The sequence below is a fragment of the Taudactylus pleione genome, unplaced genomic scaffold (genome assembly GCF_031769625.1).
Source record: "Taudactylus pleione unplaced genomic scaffold, aTauple2 ptg000004l, whole genome shotgun sequence".
In the NCBI taxonomy this organism is placed as follows: domain Eukaryota; kingdom Metazoa; phylum Chordata; class Amphibia; order Anura; family Myobatrachidae; genus Taudactylus; species Taudactylus pleione.
Window position 1 is genome coordinate 6,974,882 of NW_028284407.1, and position 21,594 is coordinate 6,996,475.

A 21,594-nucleotide genomic window follows, 5' to 3' on the forward strand; every position below is an offset into this window, starting at 1 on the left:
AATAGCGAGCGGCTCTGAATGAGGGCCATAGTGTATAAGAAAACGTTGATTTGTCTGTTGCCCTGAATCTTCTCGTTATTATAGCAGAGAGTTTACAGAGGAAGTTTCTGGAAGTGAAGTTCAAACTTCCAGGCATACGATCAGGTAACCCAGTTGGTACAGCATTGTATGCGTGTTTTGTCCGTGAAGGAAGGGGGATTGTTTTGTTTGATTTTCAGGGGCGGCGGATGACTCGTCAAGGGGACAAGAGGTCTAGTGTGAATATCTCTCAGTCTGTCTGCCTTTCATTGGAGCGTCAGTTAGGGGATCTCTTACAACGGTGAGAGATCCAAACCTTCTATACTTTCTCTTCCTCTGTCTGTCCTTCCCTTGAGCACCGGTTAGGGGATCTCGCACAACGGTGGGACATCCATATTACACCTGAGTGTGTGAGCACTATATAGGTGAAAACTGGGTAGCTGAGGCCCCGTGCCAATGATGACCATTCACCCAACCGGTGAAGGTCGTGTTCATCCCTAGCGGTTATTGTGTCACCAAGCATAGGAGGATTGTTATTGAATACCCCATTCTCTTACAGCTTCAGGCTGGTTTGAACCTGATACTTAAACGGTGAAGAGGATCCGGACCGTAGACCAGTTGGCAATTTGGGAACGAAGGCTCTAGAACTCTGCCATGGGAAAGTGGTGAGTGTTGGCTAACGAGCTTTCGCTGCTTTTCACACATTCACTACATGAAGTGGCAAGGAAAGGATAAGGACTTGGCCTTCTTATTTTATGAAGAAGACTGCTGATTCTGATAGCCCTTCTGCTTGTAGTAGTAGTGGTGGTGGTCCAATTGAAAATGTGAAAGTTGCTAAGACAGCTCCGGAAAAACCAACTGTGTGCCCTGAGAAATCAAAATCACAAATCCCCAAGGAGAGTGCAAGTGTGTATGCGGTTGCCATGTGTGAGCCCGACCTAAATACTAGTGTACTGGAGGATCCTCCAAGTTCCAACATTTGTGTGCCCTCTGTAAATGTGGGGAAGGGCAGTCAACATCTTGCACATGTTGTCATTGAGGATGCTTCTGTGGAATTGCACATGGAGGAGGAGGATATTTTGGTGGATGAAGGCGCTAAGGATGATGAGGATGTTGGTGATGATGATGAGGATGTTGATGCCGAGGATGTCCTTTGTGTAAGTAAGGCAACAGCTGTTGCCCATGGTTTGAAAAAGCCAAAGCCCATTGTTGTCATGCCGGGACAAAAGACAAAAAAATCTACTTCTCACGTGTGGAATTATTTCCATCCCGATCCGGACAACAGTTGTCAAGCCATATGTGCCCGTTGCCATGCAAGAGTGAGTAGAGGGAGGGACCTAAACCACCTAGGAACCTCCTACTTGTTACGTCAGTTGGAGCGCATTCATCAAATATCAAAGTGTACGTCGCCAAGTTCCAAAACTCAAAACGTAACAAGTCCAGTGTCACCTACCTGCTCCCTCTCTGTGGGATCCAAGCGCCTTCGATCTCCAACACCAACACCTGCATCATCATCTACATCCTACATCCTCATTCGTGATCGGAAGTAATTTAAAAAAACAATTGACTATTAAACAGTCCTTTGATAGGGGAAGTAAGTATAACAGCTGTCACCCAGTTTCACAGTGATTCACTGATGCCATGACGGCTGTGCTAGTATTAGATGGTGAAATAATAAAAAATGAGGCTGATAGTGTGGAGGAAGTGCAAAAGGAAGATGAGGGGGAAATTTGTGTCCTATCTGACGCTAATGTGGATGTTGATGATAAGGATGTGGTTTGCGTAAATCAGCCACCAGTGGCAGCAGTTCTTGCTAATGATAAAAAGAAAGCCAGAAAAGCAACGTCTTGGGTGTGGAATTATTTTAATCTAAATTCTGACAACAGTTGTGAAGGCATCTGTTCCATTTGTAAAGCCAAAGTTAGCAGAGGAAGGGACGTTAACCATCTAGGCACCTCCTCCCTGTTACGTCATTTGCAGCGAGTTCATGCAATTTGTTTAACAAAATTATAATTTGTAAATTAATAACAAGCAGTCCAGTATCAGCTAGCAGCAGTTTGGACCATAACATGCAATCTCCACCACCAACACCCTCATCATCAACCTCCTCCTTAATAATTGAAGGTAGTCCTTCCAAAAAATGTTTTGTGGGGCCCAAACAAACCAAGGAGTTCAGCCACGAAAGTGTCAGTCCTAGTGGCTAAAGTGCTTGGTTTGTTAAACTGTGCATGTCCTTTTTAATAACCCACATAAGAGTGGATGGGAGGGACAATTCCATCTTGCACCTCTTTCCTTTACATTTGGCACAATTTGGGGCATTGCCGACTGACATTATTATAGTTTATTAAACTGCCATCCTGTCTGCCACTGCTGTGTGGCAATGTTTCATAGATGTCTGATATTTTTTTAAACTGCCGTGCGTTTGTGCCGCTGCTCTGTTGCTTACTTTAGCCACCCAGCTTGCTGCAGCCTTTGGCCTATATTGGTGAAAAATAGTGAAATCAATATTGTGAGCTGTGAGGTGTTTAAACATGCCTAGAAATGCCTGAAAATCATTGTTATTAAGGTTAATAATACTGTAGGAACAAAAACAGGCCCAAATTATGTGGTTTTAGCTGTTTTTATGATTTTTTGCAAAAAATCCAGATCCAAAACCAAAACCAAAACACGAAACCAAAACACGGAGGAAAAAAATCCAAAACCAGATTCAGATCCAAAACCAGGGGATATCCAGATCCAAAACCAAAACCAAAACACGAAACCAAAACACGGAGGAAAAAAATCCAAAACCAGATTCAGATCCAAAACCAGGGGATATCCAGATCCAAAACCAAAACCAAAACACGGGGGTCGGCGCACATCTCCACCCAAAAGCCAGAAGGGTGGTTTTGGCAAGACCAATCCAGATCCAAAACACAAAGAAAGATCCAAAACACAAAACACGAAAAGTGGCCGGTGCACACCCCTAATATATATATATATATATATATATATATATATATATATATATATATAAATATATATATATATATATATATCTTTAAAGATATCTTTCAGTGAATTCATCCTGCCACATCTCTGAACAGGCAATTCTTGACGATATCGTCAGACTAGCCTGCATGTACGGACAACAAAAGATATCGTTAACGACCCGCGGAAGTGCGCATCGTTGGTCGTTCACTGCATACACACTGAACGATATGAACGATATATCATTGAACAATATCGTTATCGTCCGTATCGTTCATAAAAATCATTTAGTGTGTATGTGGCTTAACATTGGTGGAGTTAAGTAGCACAACGCATCAACTGTCATTTTCTTGCCCCAGGAAAGCAACAGAGAAAACTATATGCATTAAAAAAGGCCATTAAGAGGTACTGTAGTCCCAGGTAGTCCCTTTAACAACACAGGTACTGTAGTCCAAGGTAGTCCATTTAAGAACAAAGAACCAACAACTGCATATCTGAAACATCTAAGTATCCCAACCATGAGAACGAAACCAGAGTTATGTAATAGTTTTAGGTGTCATCTTTTTGTAGGAGTGCACCTTATTTTGTGCTGGACAGCCGATCCAGGCTCACTAGTGCAAAAAAATATATTTTGAGGCTCACATTGAATGTTCTTCATAATTGAGACTGGCTGAGTTATCCTGTATAATACAGCATAGTGACTCTTTATTTCATTTGATGGTAAATATTGAAATAGTTGATTATTGTTTTGTGGATATAGGGTAAAGCCAATGAAACAGTAACATTGTTAAATGGTTGCTATTAGTCCTATGGAAACAAAGTTAAATAGAAAGTGTTGGGAAAAATTGAACCAGCTCTTATTAGACTAATAAATTGTAATTAGCGGACATGGGGCCTGATTCACTACAGATGGCAACTGCAATTGCAATATCGATTACGCACGCAGTCTCACTGTGATAGTATGCTAATTCATTGGGATCGACATGCCGCCGCCGCAGCAAAACATAAGGACGCCCACTTTACCTTACACCAGGCTTGCCGACAATCTGACTGCCTCTTCCGGGAGGAGGCAACCAGCTCGGCAAAGTGGAGGGAGGGAAGGGGGGCGTTACGTAATTTTGAGGGCGGGATGGCGGCATGGCCACGCGAACGCGTCATCGCGCCCCCGCCCCCGCAACACTATGCAAAGATTACCGGCATTGTGTAGCTGGGGGCAGGGCCACGATGATGCGATTGAGTGCAAACCGCGTCATCAGCTACCCCGAACCAGCCAGTTAGTGGACGCCGGAGGGGATGTGCGGGTGGGTTGCGCCAGCCTGGAGACTCGCTCCTCCGGAGGGTTCGGGAGTGACACCCAATGTTCGGGAGGCTCACGACTATTTTGGGAAGGTTCGCAAGTATGCCTTACACACATCCATAATCCTTAGCAAGACTGCGAAATCATTGGTACAATCGAGTACCATCGCAGCCTCATGCACACTTGCACAAACTCTGACCTTACTCAGAAATTGCTAACTTCATCGCACGCTGTGAGTACTCATTCTGCGTATGGCATCGCAGTGGATAAGTTATGCACACCCCTGCAATGGCGTTCGAACGCACTGCCACGCCTGCATTCCACCGACCACCCCCCCGTTACCACCCTCAAACGGCACTTCCTGTCAATCACTCTACGATGGGTCTCCATAGTTCCGATCATAGTGGCCGGTTCGGCAACGCGCACTGCGATGCATACGTATTCACAGAACGCAACAATCGGCCAATTGCGTACATAATCACAGTTGCAATCGGCAGTGAATCAGGCCCAGGAACAAGTATGCATGAACAGGGCTGCCATCAGAAATCGTGGGGCCCGGTACTGACAAAGAAGGCAGGGCCCCCCCCGGGGGATGGCGCAGAGGTGGGAGGAGCTGTATATAATGTGGGTGGAGCTACACAGGGGGGGGGTAGCCATCAATTAGTGCATAACCCCGTTTAAAAATTCTCAAAGTTTGGGGTGGGGAAGACAGGATGGGAATGGGTGGCACAGGGCTGGGTAGGCAGGACTGGGAGGGCACAGGGAAGGTTGGACTGGGGGTGCACAAGGCAGGGAAGGCTGGACCTTAATTGGGTGGCACAGGGCAGAGAAAGCTGGCTGGACTAAGGGGGGAGCAGGAAAGGCTAGGTACACTAGTGGGGAAGCACAGGGCAGAGAAGGTTGGACTGGGGTGGGGGACAGGGCACGGAAGACTGGCTGGATTAGGGGGGGCACAGGGCAGGGAAGGGTGGCTAGACTAGGGGAAAATGGGGCAGGGAAGGCTGGCTGGACTAGGGGAGCATGGGGCAGGGAAGGCTGGCTGGAGTAGAGCGTTAGGGCAGGGAAGGCTTGCTAGTTTCTTGCAGTAGGTGGAGCGGAGGGGCACAGGGCAGGACTCCTCCTACCTTGTTTCTTCAGAGGGCCCAGGCCGGGAGACAGCAGTGCAGAGTATATGAATCAGCAGCCGGGTAGACACAGTGCCGCTGGCGGTAATTGAAATACGACGCTGCCCGCGAGCCAATCACAGCTCGCGGACCGGCAGCCAATCAGGAGCGTCCGCAAAGGCTGCTCCTGATTGGCTGCCGGTCCGCGAGCCGTAATGTCTTGCGGCCGGCACCATATATCAAATACCGCCGGCGGCGCTGTGTTTCTCCGGCTGCTGATTCATATACTCTGCACTGCTGTCTCCCGGGCCCCCGCTCTCTCCGGGCCCGGGAGTCCGGGCCCGGCAGTCCCCCCATGACGGCGGCCCTGTGCATGAACACAGTCAATTGGGCACGTGCTCTATCTGCATTTATTTTTGTTAAAACAATTACAGTAATTGAAACTTTAAAAAAGAAAAATAGGAGTTATTTTTTTGCTATGCCTCTTGCATCATTCTTAATAGTATTTCTAGGTCTGCAGATATCATGAAATAAAGGGAGAGGGTAAGGAGTTGTTTTGTCGGGCGCACAAGAGAAGAAGATATGTGATATTAATATATAACTTTTATTAATCAATACTTAAAAATATCCCCATGTGGGGTAAGTGAACAGTGAAAAATAAGGAGTTAAAATAGTTATTAGACAAGACATACATATATAGTAAAAAGGCCGGTCCACTAATGTATTGTTGATACTATTGGGTAATTCTACACCTGGATATAAAGTAGGAATATACTGATTGAGGTATTTAAAATACCTAGGCGAAAAAACACAATGATAATACATTTTAAGTATTGGTCTATATATTTGCCTACTATTGGCTGATAGTGCCTGATTGTATCTACCCTATATAATTGATTCCTATTACTAATAAATGCTATGAACAGACGGTGGTCAGAAATTAAATCTTATGTCATTAAATTAACACATTAAGATGTATTATTATTAGAACACCCTGAATAAAGATATTGGTTAAACTGTGTCTGAGTTTCACTATGTTTTATATATTCATAAATGTACATCTCATATATAATGAAGTAACTCAGGATGCTCTACAATTTATTAAATCAATAATAAGCATAATAGCATTGAAATTAAAGAAATAAAAAAATCAATTGAACTGTGTCTGAATTTCACAATATTATAATTTATATATTATATATAGTACAGCTGCTCGAAACGCTCTACAATTTATTGAATCAGTAGTAGTCTGAAATTCAGACTGTCTCACTGAAATAGCAAATAAGTAACCATATGTTGGTATTTATGCACTTGAAATAAAGGTGTTATTTAAATTTAAACCTTTATCATTATAATCTATGTTGGAGATTCAATACAATAATATGAAAAAAAGGGGAAGGATTGATATTTATCAACAGTTATCAGTCAGTAAAAGATGTAATAAGTGGAAACTATTATTGATATTCATATTGCAACATAGTCCACAAATTATCAAGTTGTTGTTATAATAAGCTGATTGATTGCTGACTGGTATCAATATCATTCAGTTCTTGCTAGCAATTGTATTAGTAGAGATGACAGAACTGTTCATAATTCTCAGAACTTAATGAGATATCACTAACTGCCTGAATGTTGTAAATAATGATAGGTTAACTTATAGAAAAAGTTATATAATTCTCAAGCGCTTAGTAGTTCCTGGGTATCAGTCACAGTTTAAATGGCTTCAATACCAGTGAGCTGATTCATATATCTTGCTGTGTATAATACAGCTACTTAAAGGATTCAAAACTTATTAAGATATCAGTAACTATCTAATACGCCAATGAACAGGGGAGACTGTCCTAAACTAATAGCAATCAGTTCACTATTATGAATGCTATTTAGGCTGTCAGTGACATCTCAGTGAATACTAAACTCTCTGAACAGCTGCTCTATACATATGTTAAATTTGTAAATAAACCTTTTAATATATTCCTTCCTATAAACCTCTAAGATTCACCTGCCTAGAACCTCTAAGACAAAACCCTGCCTAAAAACCTCTAAGACAAAACCCTGCCTATACCTTCTAAAACCACAAGATGTCGCTATTTTGATTATACCATTAATGAAATACCGAGACAGTTGAATAGCGGTCCGAAGCGCTAAAGATTATTATTCAGGTAAAAGTACAGATGTTACAACGCTATGATCTAATAATGAGCGCAAATAAATTGTACAAACATTAGGTCATAAGGTACAGTTAAAATACATGAAACGGTTATTAAAGATCAAAATACAATGAGCAATATGAGAAAGAGAGAGAGAGAGAGAGAGAGAGAGAGAAAGAGACATATTAAAATACAATGAGAGATATATCAATGTCTGCTGAGAGCACATGTTCAAGATGGCTGGTGATGGAGTGTGTGTGTGTTTGTTTGTGTGTGAGGGGGGGGGTTGGGCCGAAGCACATGTTTTTCCTTTGTTTGCAAGACTCATGATCCCTAGGCAAACTCCATCCTGCACCAAGCTGCAACTCCGCAAATCATCCATCAATGACCACAACCACAACAAAGACAATATACCTATCTGACCCACACAACACCACAACTGGGCAGAATCACCATTTCCCTTGTTCACCCCACATGGAGGCAAGCCATCTCCAACAAACCGCAGACAACATACCCATCTGACTCACACAACACCACACAGCAACCACCCACGACCATTCAAAGCTGCCATCAATTCAACCTCCACGATACAACACTGACACCACCCTATGATCACATTCATGAGTATACAGCACACACAAAGCTCATCTCTCCAACCAGCATCAATCATTCACAAATGGGAAGGCAAACACAGAACACATGGCAAGGCCCCAACACAGAACACATGGCAGGGCCCCAACACAGAACACATGGCAGGAACCAACACAGAACACATGGCAGGCCCCAACACAGAACACATGGCAGGGCCCCAACACAGAACACATGGCAGGCCCCAACACAGAACACATGGCAGGCCCCAACACAGAACACATGGCAGGCCCCAACATAGAACACATCAGAGGATCTCAATCAACCAGCATCAATCATTCACAAATATCACAACAATTCCACAATCAATCCCTTTCCTGCATGCTAACAACAGACTATTGTACCCTACAGTGTAGATGAAGAGTACAGATTAGATAACATATCATCCACTGTATGCTAACACAAACTCATGAATATCCTTAGAAAACTACAAACCACACACCATGCTAAGCTAATAACAGATTAACACCTAACATAGCTACAGACACCCAAATAGGCTAAATATTGCACATTTTATACTCAGCTATAACAACCCAGAGGAACTGAGACCCATTCTTCCGTTGTCTGGTCAGGGAGTGTACCTCTCTCTTCCTTCTAAAATCTGCAAGTGCCTGCTAACCTGTGTTTTCTCAGCTATGTGCATGCTATGTTCCCGCCCCCTTTTACCTGTGAGGTCATCAGAAAGGGAGTATCCTTTTGGGTTACCTGAGACTACTGTTTCTACTCTCAGCTAGCTAGCTCTATTGATTAGACTGGAATAACCAGTCCTTTGGAGAAATCTGTTACAGGGCATTTATTGGACAATTCCAAATGGATACAAAAGGTCTCCAACCTCCTTTTGTATCCCCCAACATGCAAATCTAAGCTGCTATGGAAAACAACATTTCAAATAGATATTCTCTCTAACATTCATATTTCATAGCCGTATGTTCTGATCTTCATATTGATGTCACCGGAATGCTGTGGAAACAGAGTCGCATTTACTAAGCCATAGTTACAGAAAACATTTCTTTATATACTGACATTGCGTTTAAACCAAGTAATAATTAACCTTTTTGCGTTACGGGACCATTGCTTTTAAATGTATGTATGCGGGGAAAACACCACTGAATTGCGTTGTGCGTCTGAGGGTCGGTGGGGCACTCAGCGAGCAGCACTAAGCTGGAAGGGCATCTATGTGTGTGTGTGGCCATGCCAGTATGATTTTGGGAAGGATCACTAAAAAACTGACTGTATTCTGTTTAACATTGTGTGTATGAGTTGCAGGGAATTTTGCTACTTTTCAAATATAAGTCTGTGTGATATTATAAATGGGCCACATATACACACATATACATATATATATATATATATATATATATATATATTAGGGGTGAGCACCGGCCACTTTTCGTGTTTTGTGTTTTGGTTTTGGATCTGGATCTTTCTTCGTGTTTTGGATCTGGATTGGTTTTGCCAAAACCACCCTTCCGTGTTTTGGGTTCTGGGTTTTGTGTTTTGGATCTGTATTTTTTTGAAAAAAAGCATAAAAACAGCTAAAATCACAGAATTTGTAGGTTTTTCTGCTCCTATGCTATTATTAACCTCAATAACCTTAATTTCCACTCATTTCCAGTCTATTCTGAATACCTCACACCTCACAATAGTGTTTTTATGTCCAAAAGGTTGCACCGAGGTAGCTGGATGACTATGCTAAGCGACACGAGTGGGCGGCACAAACACGTGACCCATCTAGGCGTGAAACTGCAGTGGCAGACAGGATGGCATTGAAAAACTAGGCCCCAAACTGTACATAATGCAAAGAAAAAAAAGAGGTGCAAGATGGAATTGTCCTTGGGCCCTCCCACCCACCCTTATGTTGTATAAACAGGACATGCACACTTTAACAAACCAATCATTTCAGCGCCAGGGTCTGCCACACAACTGTGGCTGAAATGATTGGTTCGTTTGGGCCCCCACAAAACAAGCTGGCAATTAATCTGTCCCTGCACAAACTGGCTCTACGGAGGCAAGATGTCATCCTCATCCTCCTCATCCACCGATTCCTCACCCTCTTCAGTGTGTACATCCTCATCCTCACAGAGTATTAATTCGTCCCTGCTGGAACCACAGGTCCCTCTGTACGTTCTGGAGGCTGGTCTCCCTGGAAGAGTTGATAATTCATTTTATGAACATCATCTTCTCCACATTTTGTGGAAGCAACCTCCTACGCCTTTCGCTGACAAGGTTCCCGGCTGCACTAAACACTCTTTCGGAGTACACACTGGAGGGGGGGCAACTCAGGTAAAATAGAGCCAGTTTGTACAGGGACCTCCAAATTGCTTCTTTTTCCTGCCAGTACAGGTACGGACTGTCTGACATGCCTACTTGGATGCTGTCACCGATGTAATCCTTTAACAGACAGACACACGCTTGTCGCTGCTGCTTTGAGGATTCAAGTGCGGCTACAGCCCACACAATTCACAAAGACAGAAAAAAAAAAAGAATATTTTTATTGTTTGTGGAGCACACTTTGAGGGTTACACCACCCTTTAACAGACAGACGCACGCTTGTTGCTGCTGCTTTGAGGATGCAAGTGCGGCTACAGCCCACACAATTCACAAAGACAGAAAAAAGAAGAAGAATATTTTTATTGTTTGTGTAGCACACTTTGAGGGTGTCACCACCCTTTAACAGACAGACGCACGCTTGTCGCTGCTGCTTTAAGGATGCAGGTGCGGCTACAGCCCACACATTTCACAAAGACCGAAAAAAAAAGAACAATATTTTAATTGTTTGTGTAGCACACTTTGAGGGTGTCACCACCCTTTAACAGACAGACGCACGCTTGTCGCTGCTGCTTTAAGGATGCAGGTGCGGCTACAGCCCACACAATTCACAAAGACAGAAAAAAGAAGAATATTTTTATTGTTTGTGTAGCACACTTTGAGGGTGTCACCACCCTTTAACAGACAGACGCACGCTTGTCGCTGCTGCTTTAAGGATGCAGGTGCGGCTACAGCCCACACAATTCACAAAGACAGAAAAAAGAAGAATATTTTTATTGTTTGTGTAGCATACTTTGAGGGTGTCACCACCCTTTAACAGACAGACGCACGCTTGTCGCTGCTGCTTTGAGGATGCAAGTGCGTCTACATCGTACACAAGTCACAAACACATTAAAAAAATAGTTTTTTATTTTTTGGAGCACTTTGAGAGTTACACCACCCTTTAACAGACAGACGCACGCTTGTCGCTGCTGCTTTAAGGATGCAGGTGCGGCTACAGCCCACACATTTCACAAAGACCGAAAAAAAAAGAACAATATTTTAATTGTTTGTGTAGAACACTTTGAGGGTGTCACCACCCTTTAACAGACAGACGCACGCTTGTCGCTGCTGCTTTAAGGATGCAGGTGCGGCTACAGCCCACACAATTCACAAAGACAGAAAAAAGAAGAATATTTTTATTGTTTGTGTAGCACACTTTGAGGGTGTCACCACCCTTTAACAGACAGACGCACGCTTGTCGCTGCTGCTTTAAGGATGCAGGTGCGGCTACAGCCCACACAATTCACAAAGACAGAAAAAAGAAGAATATTTTTATTGTTTGTGTAGCATACTTTGAGGGTGTCACCACCCTTTAACAGACAGACGCACGCTTGTCGCTGCTGCTTTGAGGATGCAAGTGCGGCTACATCGTACACAAGTCACAAACACATTAAAAAAATAGTTTTTTATTTTTTGGAGCACTTTGAGAGTTACACCACCCTTTAACAGACAGACGCACGCTTGTCGCTGCTGCTTTAAGGATGCAGGTGCGGCTACAGCCCACACATTTCACAAAGACCGAAAAAAAAAGAACAATATTTTAATTGTTTGTGTAGAACACTTTGAGGGTGTCACCACCCTTTAACAGACAGACGCACGCTTGTCGCTGCTGCTTTAAGGATGCAGGTGCGGCTACAGCCCACACAATTCACAAAGACAGAAAAAAGAAGAATATTTTTATTGTTTGTGTAGCACACTTTGAGGGTGTCACCACCCTTTAACAGACAGACGCACGCTTGTCGCTGCTGCTTTGAGGATGCAAGTGCGGCTACATCGCACACAAGTCACAAACACATTAAAAAAATAGTTTTTTATTTTTTGGAGCACTTTGAGAGTTACACCACCCTTTAACAGACAGACGCACGCTTGTCGCTGCTGCTTTAAGGATGCAGGTGCGGCTACAGCCCACACATTTCACAAAGACCGAAAAAAAAGAACAATATTTTAATTGTTTGTGTAGAACACTTTGAGGGTGTCACCACCCTTTAACAGACAGACGCACGCTTGTCCCTGCTGCTTTAAGGATGCAGGTGCGGCTACAGCCCACACAATTCACAAAGACAGAAAAAAGAAGAAGAATATTTTTATTGTTTGTGTAGCACACTTTTAGGGTGTCACCACCCTTTAACAGACAGACGCACGCTTGTCGCTGCTGCTTTGAGGATGCAAGTGTGGCTACATCGCACACAAGTCACAAACACATTAAAAAAAAATTTTTGATTTTTTTGGAGCACTTTGAGAGTTACAACACCCTTTAACAGACAGACGCACGCTTGTCGCTGCTGCTTTGAGGATGCAGGTGGAATCTAGACGGGATTTGGAACCGAGGACACACTACCTCCATCAATTGTCTAAATCCCACTGCACTAATGTCGGATACCGGACGCACGTCTAACACCAACATAGCAGTCAAGGCCTCAGTTATACGTTTTGCTTCAGGATGACTGCTGTCGTACTTCATCCTCATCGCTAGGGACTGTTGGAGGGTCAATTGTTTAGTAAAAGTAGTGATGTTCCTACTTCCTCTCTGGGATGATGAACAACTCCCAGCAGCAGCAACAGCACTAGGAGGAAGTGGTTCTTGATCTTTCCCTATTTTATTTTTATCGGAGAAAGTTTGGTCCTCCATTTATGTTATATTGATATATAATATACGTGCGGCTAAAGCGCACACAAACACAGAAAATATTTTTTTATTTTTGCTGGAGAGTAGTGCACACAAGTCACAAACACAGAAAATATATATTTTTTTGGTTTGGAGTGTACTTTGGGGGTTACAGAACCCTTTAACGGTCAAGCCAGCCGGCCCTTTACTTATGACACAGGCGCACGCTTGGCACTACTTTGTTGATGCATGTGCGGCTACTGCGCACACAATTCACAAACACAGAAAATAATTTTTTTTTTTGTTTGGACTGGAGTGTACTTTCGGGGGTTACAGCACCCTTTAACGGTCAAGCCAGCCGGCCCTTTACTTATGACACAGGTGCACGCTTGGCACTACTTTGTTGATGCACGTGCGGCTACTGCGCACACAATTCACAAACACAGAAAATAATTTTTTTTTTGGTTTGGACTGGAGTGTACTTTCGGGGGTTACAGCACCCTTTAACGGTCAAGCCAGCCGGCCCTTTACTTATGATGACACAGGCGCACGCTTGGCACTACTTTGTTGATGCACGTGCGGCTACTGCGCACACAATTCACAAACACAGAAAATAATTTTTTTTTCGGTTTGGACTGGACTGTACTTTCGGGGGTTACAGCACCCTTTAACGGTCAAGCCAGCCGGCCCTTTACTTATGACACAGGCGCACGCTTGGCACTACTTTGTTGATGCACGTGCGGCTACTGCGCACACAATTCACAAACACAGAAAATAATTTTTTTTTGGTTTGGACTGGAGTGTACTTTCGGGGGTTACAGCACCCTTTAACGGTCAAGCCAGCCGGCCCTTTACTTATGATGACACAGGCGCACGCTTGGCACTACTTTGTTGATGCACGTGCGGCTACTGCGCACACAATTCACAAACACAGAAAATAATTTTTTTTTTGGTTTGGACTGGAGTGTACTTTGGGGGTTACAGCACCCTTTAACGGTCAAGCCAGCCGGCCCTTTACTTATGACACAGGCGCACGCTTGGCACTACTTTGTTGATGCACGTGCGGCTACTGTGAACACAATTCACAAACACAGAAAATAATTTTTTTTTTGGTTTGGACTGGAGTGTACTTTGGGGGTTACAGCACCCTTTAACGGTCAAGCCAGCCGGCCCTTTACTTATGACACAGGCGCACGCTTGGCACTACTTTGTTGATGCACGTGCGGCTACTGCGCACACAATTCACAAACACAGAAAAAATATTTTGTTATTTGGTTTGGAGTGTACTTTGGGGGTTACAGCACCCTTTAACGGTCAAGCCAGCCGGCCCTTTACTTATGACACAGGCGCACGCTTGGCACTACTTTGTTGATGCACGTGCGGCTACTGCGCACACAATTCACAAACACAGAAAATAATTTTTTTTTTGGTTTGGACTGGAGTGTACTTTCGGGGGTTACAGCACCCTTAACGGTCAAGCCAGCCGGCCCTTTACTTATGACACAGGCGCACGCTTGGCACTACTTTGTTGATGCACGTGCGGCTACTGCGCACACAATTCACAAACACAGAAAATAATTTTTTTTTTGGTTTGGACTGGAGTGTACTTTCGGGGGTTACAGCACCCTTAACGGTCAAGCCAGCCGGCCCTTTACTTATGACACAGGCGCACGCTTGGCACTACTTTGTTGATGCACGTGCGGCTACTGCGCACACAATTCACAAACACAGAAAATAATTTTTTTTTTGGTTTGGACTGGAGTGTACTTTCGGGGGTTACAGCACCCTTAACGGTCAAGCCAGCCGGCCCTTTACTTATGACACAGGCGCACGCTTGGCACTACTTTGTTGATGCACGTGCGGCTACTGCGCACACAATTCACAAACACAGAAAATAATTTTTTTTTTGGTTTGGACTGGAGTGTACTTTCGGGGGTTACAGCACCCTTAACGGTCAAGCCAGCCGGCCCTTTACTTATGACACAGGCGCACGCTTGGCACTACTTTGTTGATGCACGTGCGGCTACTGCGCACACAATTCAGAAACACAGAAACTTATGACACAGGCGCACGCTTGGCACTACTTTGTTGATGCACGTGCGGCTACTGCGCACACAATTCACAAACACAGAAAATATATTATTTTTTTAGCACTTGGGGGGAGCACCCCTGATGGACAGAGCACCCCCTGGACAACACTACAGCACCCCTTTAGGACTGGGACACTGCACAGGACTTTGGAGTGGACACAGCCCCTATGGAGAACTGACTGCACAACACAGTCCAGCCAGCCCCTATGGACTTTGAAGTAGTGGACACAGCCCCTATTAACAACAGCAGCACAGCACAACACAGCCAGCCCCTATGGACTTTGAAGTAGTGGACAACAGCAGCACTACACTACACTACACTACACAGCCCTAACTCCCACCCTCCCTCTTCACTGTCCACAGCCGAGTGAGAAAATGGCGCCGACGCGGGTACTTTATATAGGATCCAAAACCCGCGAGACTCGGAAGGCGGGATGATGACGTTTTGCCTCGATTGCAGATCCGAGTCAGGCGGGAAAAGTCGAGCCTGATTCGGATCGGACTCGGATCGGGGGGGCTCGGGGGGGTTCGGATTTCAGAAATCCGAACCCGCTCACCCCTAATATATACACACATATACAAGCACACATGTATTTTTCTGATGTTCTTAAACTGCAAATTGCAAAATGTGTTTATACAGTGAATTTAATTCTCATACAGGAAGGAGGCTTCCAGCTGTGCTGTCGGAGCCTCCCTGTCTAGTCTGCCTGTGTTTGAGGAAGGCTGACTATGTACCTTTTGTTTACAAAATAGGGCTGTGAGATTTTATTTCTAAGATGGAGTCTTGGCCCTTTACAAGACAGCATTGCGCAGATTCCAATTGCAAACAGATTCTGTCTTCGCCAATTATCCGGTTTTGACACATAGTAAGATGGAATAATTAATCCACTACTATTTATGTTATTTAGGTTGTTACTGTTACTAAATTGTAGAGCATCCAGAGTTACTTCATTATATATGAGATGTACATTTATGAATATATAAAACATAGTGAAACTCAGACACAGTTTAACCAATATCTTTATTCAGGGTGTTCTAATAATAATACATCTTAATGTGTTAATTTAATGACATAAGATTTAATTTCTGACCACCATCTGTTCATAGCATTTATTAGTAATAGGAATCAATTATATACGGTAGATACAATCAGGCACTATCAGCCAATAGTAGGCAAATATATAGACCAATACTTAAAATGTATTATCATTGTGTTTTTTTGCCTAGGTATTTTAAATACCTCAATCTGTATATTCCTACTTTATATCCAGGTGTAGAATTACCAATAGTATCAACAATACATTAGTGGACCGGCCTTTTTACTATATATGTATGTCTTGTCTAATAACTATTTTAACTCCTTATTTTTCACTGTTCACTTACCCCACATGGGGACATTTTTAATGTATTGATTAATAAAAGTTATATATTAATATTATATATCTTCTACTCTTGTGCGCCCGACAAAACAACTCCTTACCCTCTCCCTTTATTTCATGATATATATTTAGTTGATCAGGGCTGCACCCCTGTTATCTAATCAACTATTTAAGTTTTGAATATATAGGGGTCTTACAGAATAAATAATAGTGTGCAGATACTTTTTTCCTCATTTCCCCTTTCCCTTTTTCTAAATAGGTCTGCAGATAATAAGAAAAAGTACAATACTGAAACTCACCTTTGGCATTGCTGTCAGACTGGTAGATGTCCTTGCAGCTCCTGTACTTGTCCTGCTCGTTATTGGTAAGATGGGATGGATGGAAGTTTGCACTGCTGGTTCTGTCATCGCCCCAACATGACAAAAGATCTAAGATATTTTGCTTCATCTGAACCCATGAGCCATGATCTGGTGAAATATATAACAGCGCCATCTAGTGCTAAAATAGTAATTTACCGGATTATTTGATAAAGTAGATCACAGATTCTCAAACTCGGGGGGTCATTCAGACCCGGTCGCAAGCGCTGAGCGCTCACAACCTGGTCGATGTTGCCCCACTGGGCATGCGCACGTCGGAGGCTGCTCCGATGTGCGCATGCGCGAGACCCGGCTAGCGACGGGCGCTCCGTTGCTAGGGGTCTCGCACCAAACGGGGCGAGCTGTCGATGGTGAGTGACAGCTCGCCCCATTTGGTGTGCGGGCAGGGGGCGTGCCCGGCCATACGGAGGCGTTCCAGTCAGAACGCTTGTTGTTTTGGGGCGGCCCCACTGACATCATTGCTGATGTCAGTGGGGAGCTTCCTGCTCGATCAGAGCAGGAAGCTCCCTGGGGCTTGCGAGTGCCGAGACTCAACCTTAGGGTTTTGTTGCAAACCCCGATGGTCGGTCGCTAGAGCTGTGGGTGGTAACCCACAGCCTAGCGATCGACCAGAAGGCGGCACTTAAAAATGTAAGTGGCCGCCCTCATTCAGATCGATCGCTTGCAGCAAGCGATCGACTCTGAATGAGGTCCTCGGTCCTCAGGACCCCAAACAGTGCATGTTTTCCAAGTGAAATAATTAGCTCCGCCTGGTGATCTTTTAAAATGTGTCAGTGAGTAATAACTACACCTGTGCACCTGCTAGGAGACCTAACTGTGTGGGGTCCTGAGGACCGAGTTTGAGAACCACTGAAGTAGATGATATACAATATTTAATGACAAAATAGAAGCACAGAAAGCATAATGCAGCAGGTTCCAGATTTTTGTGCTGAATAGTTTACAATTTATTTAAGCTGTCAAGTAATTTACATTATAAAAAGTCTAATTATTCTTATAGAGAAAACTTGGACCTTTTGATTAACATACAGTACAATTGTCCCATTATTCCTATTACATGTACTCACCACAAGTAGCACATTGGCCTTCAGTAAATATCACGGCCAGAAAAACCAGACTGCCAATCAGCATCTTTCCCCTGGCACAGGTAAGGAAACAGAATCATAATCAGATTCATATTCTGATATTAGTTTGCAGAGCTTAATGTATCTCAAGCTCTGTGGGGGTTGTGGACAGTAGGCCTGATTCAGGATTGGACAAAATGCCGGTATGTTCGCAGATCTATAGTAGTGATTGTTTGCTATTGCACATGTGCGAATGCTGAACTGCGCAGGCTAGGCGATTGCATTGCAATTACATTCACTCATAGGATTCACGTTCAAAGTGAGTGTCAGGTGGTCAGAGTTTGGTGGAGGTAACAGGGGGGTCGGTTAGGCAAAAGCAGGCTTGTCTGACTGTTTAAACGCTGTTTCGTGGGCTTGCATAAATTAGCTTTCGCAGCATGAGACCTCTCTGTGTGTCAGGAGAGCGGCAGAGTTTGCGGCTGATTAGACTTGCCTTACATGCTGCATGACTGCCCGATGTGCATCGATGTTACAGATGCTTACGCAGGAGTGGGACTTTGGACGGATATGAGAAGGCAGCAATGGGCGTCCCTATGCTCGGGTAAGCTTTGGAAGCATTAGAATGTTTCCGCAGCTTCGTTCCATGCCCAGTGTTATTAATGAATGCAAAATGTTGCCTTTACCAATGTAAAATACAATGAAATACAGATGCAAATACAAAATGAAAGTATTGAGTTCAACTAAATGATAACATTCAACGACTTCCCCTGTAATAAATCAAAAGCAGCCACCTTACTAAGGGACAGATTCAATAAACTGTGAGTTCCATAGTGTGTAGTCCTTCGTTAATTAAGGCGCACTTGCGAGATATTTTCTTGAAGTGTGCGCTTGATACCCACAAACAACAAACAGTAAGTCACGGGCACAGACTATAGAGAGATAAGTTTAACTACATATGGGTGCAGGGCGTGTGGTGTGGGCCCCCTATAATCTAAAAACCCATTATAGATATATGCCATTGGATGCAGTCATCTGTAACAATGCATGTGTGCAGACAGTGCAGTGGTGAATTTCTTACCAGTCTTGAGTCTGTTTTTGATGGAAGGGTCTAAGGAAGGTCTAATATGTTCTCCTTCCCCGTAATCTAGTACTGTAACTGCTTTATATTGTTCTCCAAAAGCCTTGCACATACACATTGTTATCAGAGGAGCAGGAAACACGTTGAAGAAGTGCAATAGTCAGGACATTTATATGTAAACACCACATGAATGTATACTGCTGGGAATTGTGCAAAACAAAAAGTGTGCGGTCTTGATACAGTTTATTATATACATTGCATTTTTATGATCGAAAATTAATTGTTATTACCCTACATCATGGATAATGGGCCTTATTCAGCACGGATCCTACATATGCACGCACCCAGCCACTGCGAAAATATGCTATTGAATGCAATCGCAATGCCGCCAAACCACAAAATGCAGACGCCCAGCGCTACATACCTTTACTTACATCCACAATACCTCGCAAGACAGCAAAAACATCGGTAACATCGAGAACCACCAGACCCATATGCACAATAGTGGTTGACCTGACCTCACTCAGAAATTGCTAAACTTCCTGTGTGCATCTAGTGCTCAGGCTGCGTATGTCGTCACAGGGGCTTAATTATGCACGACCCTGTAACGGCGTTCAAATGCACAAGCACGCCTGCGTTTCACTGACCACCCCCAAACGGCCACTTCCTGTCAATCACTTTATGCTGGGACTGCATGCTCTCTGCTTCCCAAACACAGCGGCCGGTTTGCGCATATGTATAATGCAAACATCGGCCGGGTGCGTGCAAATTCGCGGTTGTATTCCTTGCTGAATCAGGCCCTATACCATAAGTAGGTTGAGAACTGTTTTAAAACATTAATAAGTGTTGGGAATCCCATACTCTGCAGTTATAAATGGCATTAAATTATATTTACTATCCTGAGTGTATCTGAAACACAAAATAAACTTTGTACCAATTGATTGCACCTACATGTGTTTACCTTGTTTTACTTTCTAATCCAGTTTTATTAACCAAGGTGGGCTTAGTTGCTTCTTAAAAAATAGGCAGACTTTAATTGTAAGCAAAGAAAATGTCTTGATAATATAAATTATATTCAGTTGTTATTATTATATAAATTATTATTTTATATTATACATTAAATTATTATATATAATGTTTTTCCTCCAATTGTTTATTGTCTAGAAAAAATGTGGTAGCTTATTGCTGTGAATGTGGCAATTTACTTATGGTGCGTACACACTGGGCGATTAAAGTGGACGACTGAACGATAACGATATCGTTATCGTTCAGTCGTCCACTTTATCGTCCATTTTTTACTCCAAAACGATGAACGATAACGACGACGCGCGTTCCCGCGGGTCGTTCTTCATTATCGTTCATCGGGTTAACATGCAGGCCAACCTGACAATGTCGTCAGGTTGCTGCATGTTGGGGAATGGGGGAGAGAGCCCGGCGCTGAACGATATCGTTAATGATATCATTCAGCGGCTCTGCTCAATGTCATGAACGACATTGAGCACAGCCTGCCGGGGACACACTAGACGATATCGCTCAGGGAGCATATCATCTAGTGTGTAACTGTGTACGCACCTTTAGAGTAAGTAACTTGAGGATTTTTCATAGAATACAATAACCTGGCTATAACTAAAATATGAGGACTGTTACAGAGTGTGTTTAGGTTTCTGAATTGGGAGGCTTGGCTTATTGCCAAAAGGGGAGTTGAGCGGTTACATAGTACCCAGGCCTGTCTGGGGCCAAAGCCTGACAGTGATGCATAACCACACCCCCAATATGGCATGGCCATCTTGCTGTTGGTTCAGAGCGGCACAAAATGGTGGACTTACTGCGCCAGCCAGCACTGCGCAGCTAGGCAAAAATAAAAATCAAGCAGGGTCCCCATCACCTGGCCACAGGGTCGGCTTGAGGCACGTTCCAGCTGAGCAGCCGCACAACAGCACTACCCCATACTGGGCGCAGTGCAGGTGCCACCAGGACCCATATTCTATGTGCAGCTCCCTTGTAGACTGGCCCGGCATCACTGAACTCTTCCAGGTGGATCAGATGCGACCCGGGCTGGGCATAATCTTGCAGTTGGTGATGCGGCAGCGTGACGTCATAGGTCGCTGCACATTGTCCCTGCCCGTAATAACTCGACATGCTGTTGTGGTGAGGGGCTGGGGGCTGAGGAAGGTGATGGCTGTCGTTGAGGATGGTGATGGGGGCTGTGGGCTGAAGAAGGTGATGAGATCTGAGAATGATAGGGGCTGAGGAAGATGATGGGGATTGAGGATGGTGATGGGGGCTGTCGGCTGAGGAAGGTGATGAGATCTGTGAATGATGGGCGGCTGAGGAAGATGATGGGAGCTGAGGAAGGAGCTTGGGACTGTGGAAACTGCTGGGGGCTGTCATTGAGGATAATGAAAGGAGCTGAGGATGGTGATGAGGGGCTTTTGGGCTGAGGATGATGATTAGGACTGAGAATGGTGATGAGGGTTTGATGGTGATGAGGGTCTGAGGCTGAGGAAAGTA

General features: G+C 44.0%; 1 protein-coding gene across 1 annotated transcript in view; it reads right to left on the minus strand.

Moving 5' to 3' along the window:
* Nucleotides 1–19,143, minus strand: part of LOC148543379 (intelectin-1-like) — a 64,085-nt gene extending 44,942 nt beyond the window's left edge. The window contains exons 1-3 of the mRNA XM_088473257.1: nucleotides 19,084–19,143; nucleotides 18,009–18,079; nucleotides 16,867–17,034 (exon numbers count right to left, since the gene is read on the minus strand). Coding sequence (XP_088329383.1) covers nucleotides 16,867–17,034; nucleotides 18,009–18,072 — 232 coding nt within the window. The 5' untranslated portion in view covers nucleotides 18,073–18,079; nucleotides 19,084–19,143. The remainder of the gene's footprint in view (nucleotides 1–16,866; nucleotides 17,035–18,008; nucleotides 18,080–19,083) is intronic.
* Between the last annotated feature and the right edge of the window lie 2,451 nt (nucleotides 19,144–21,594).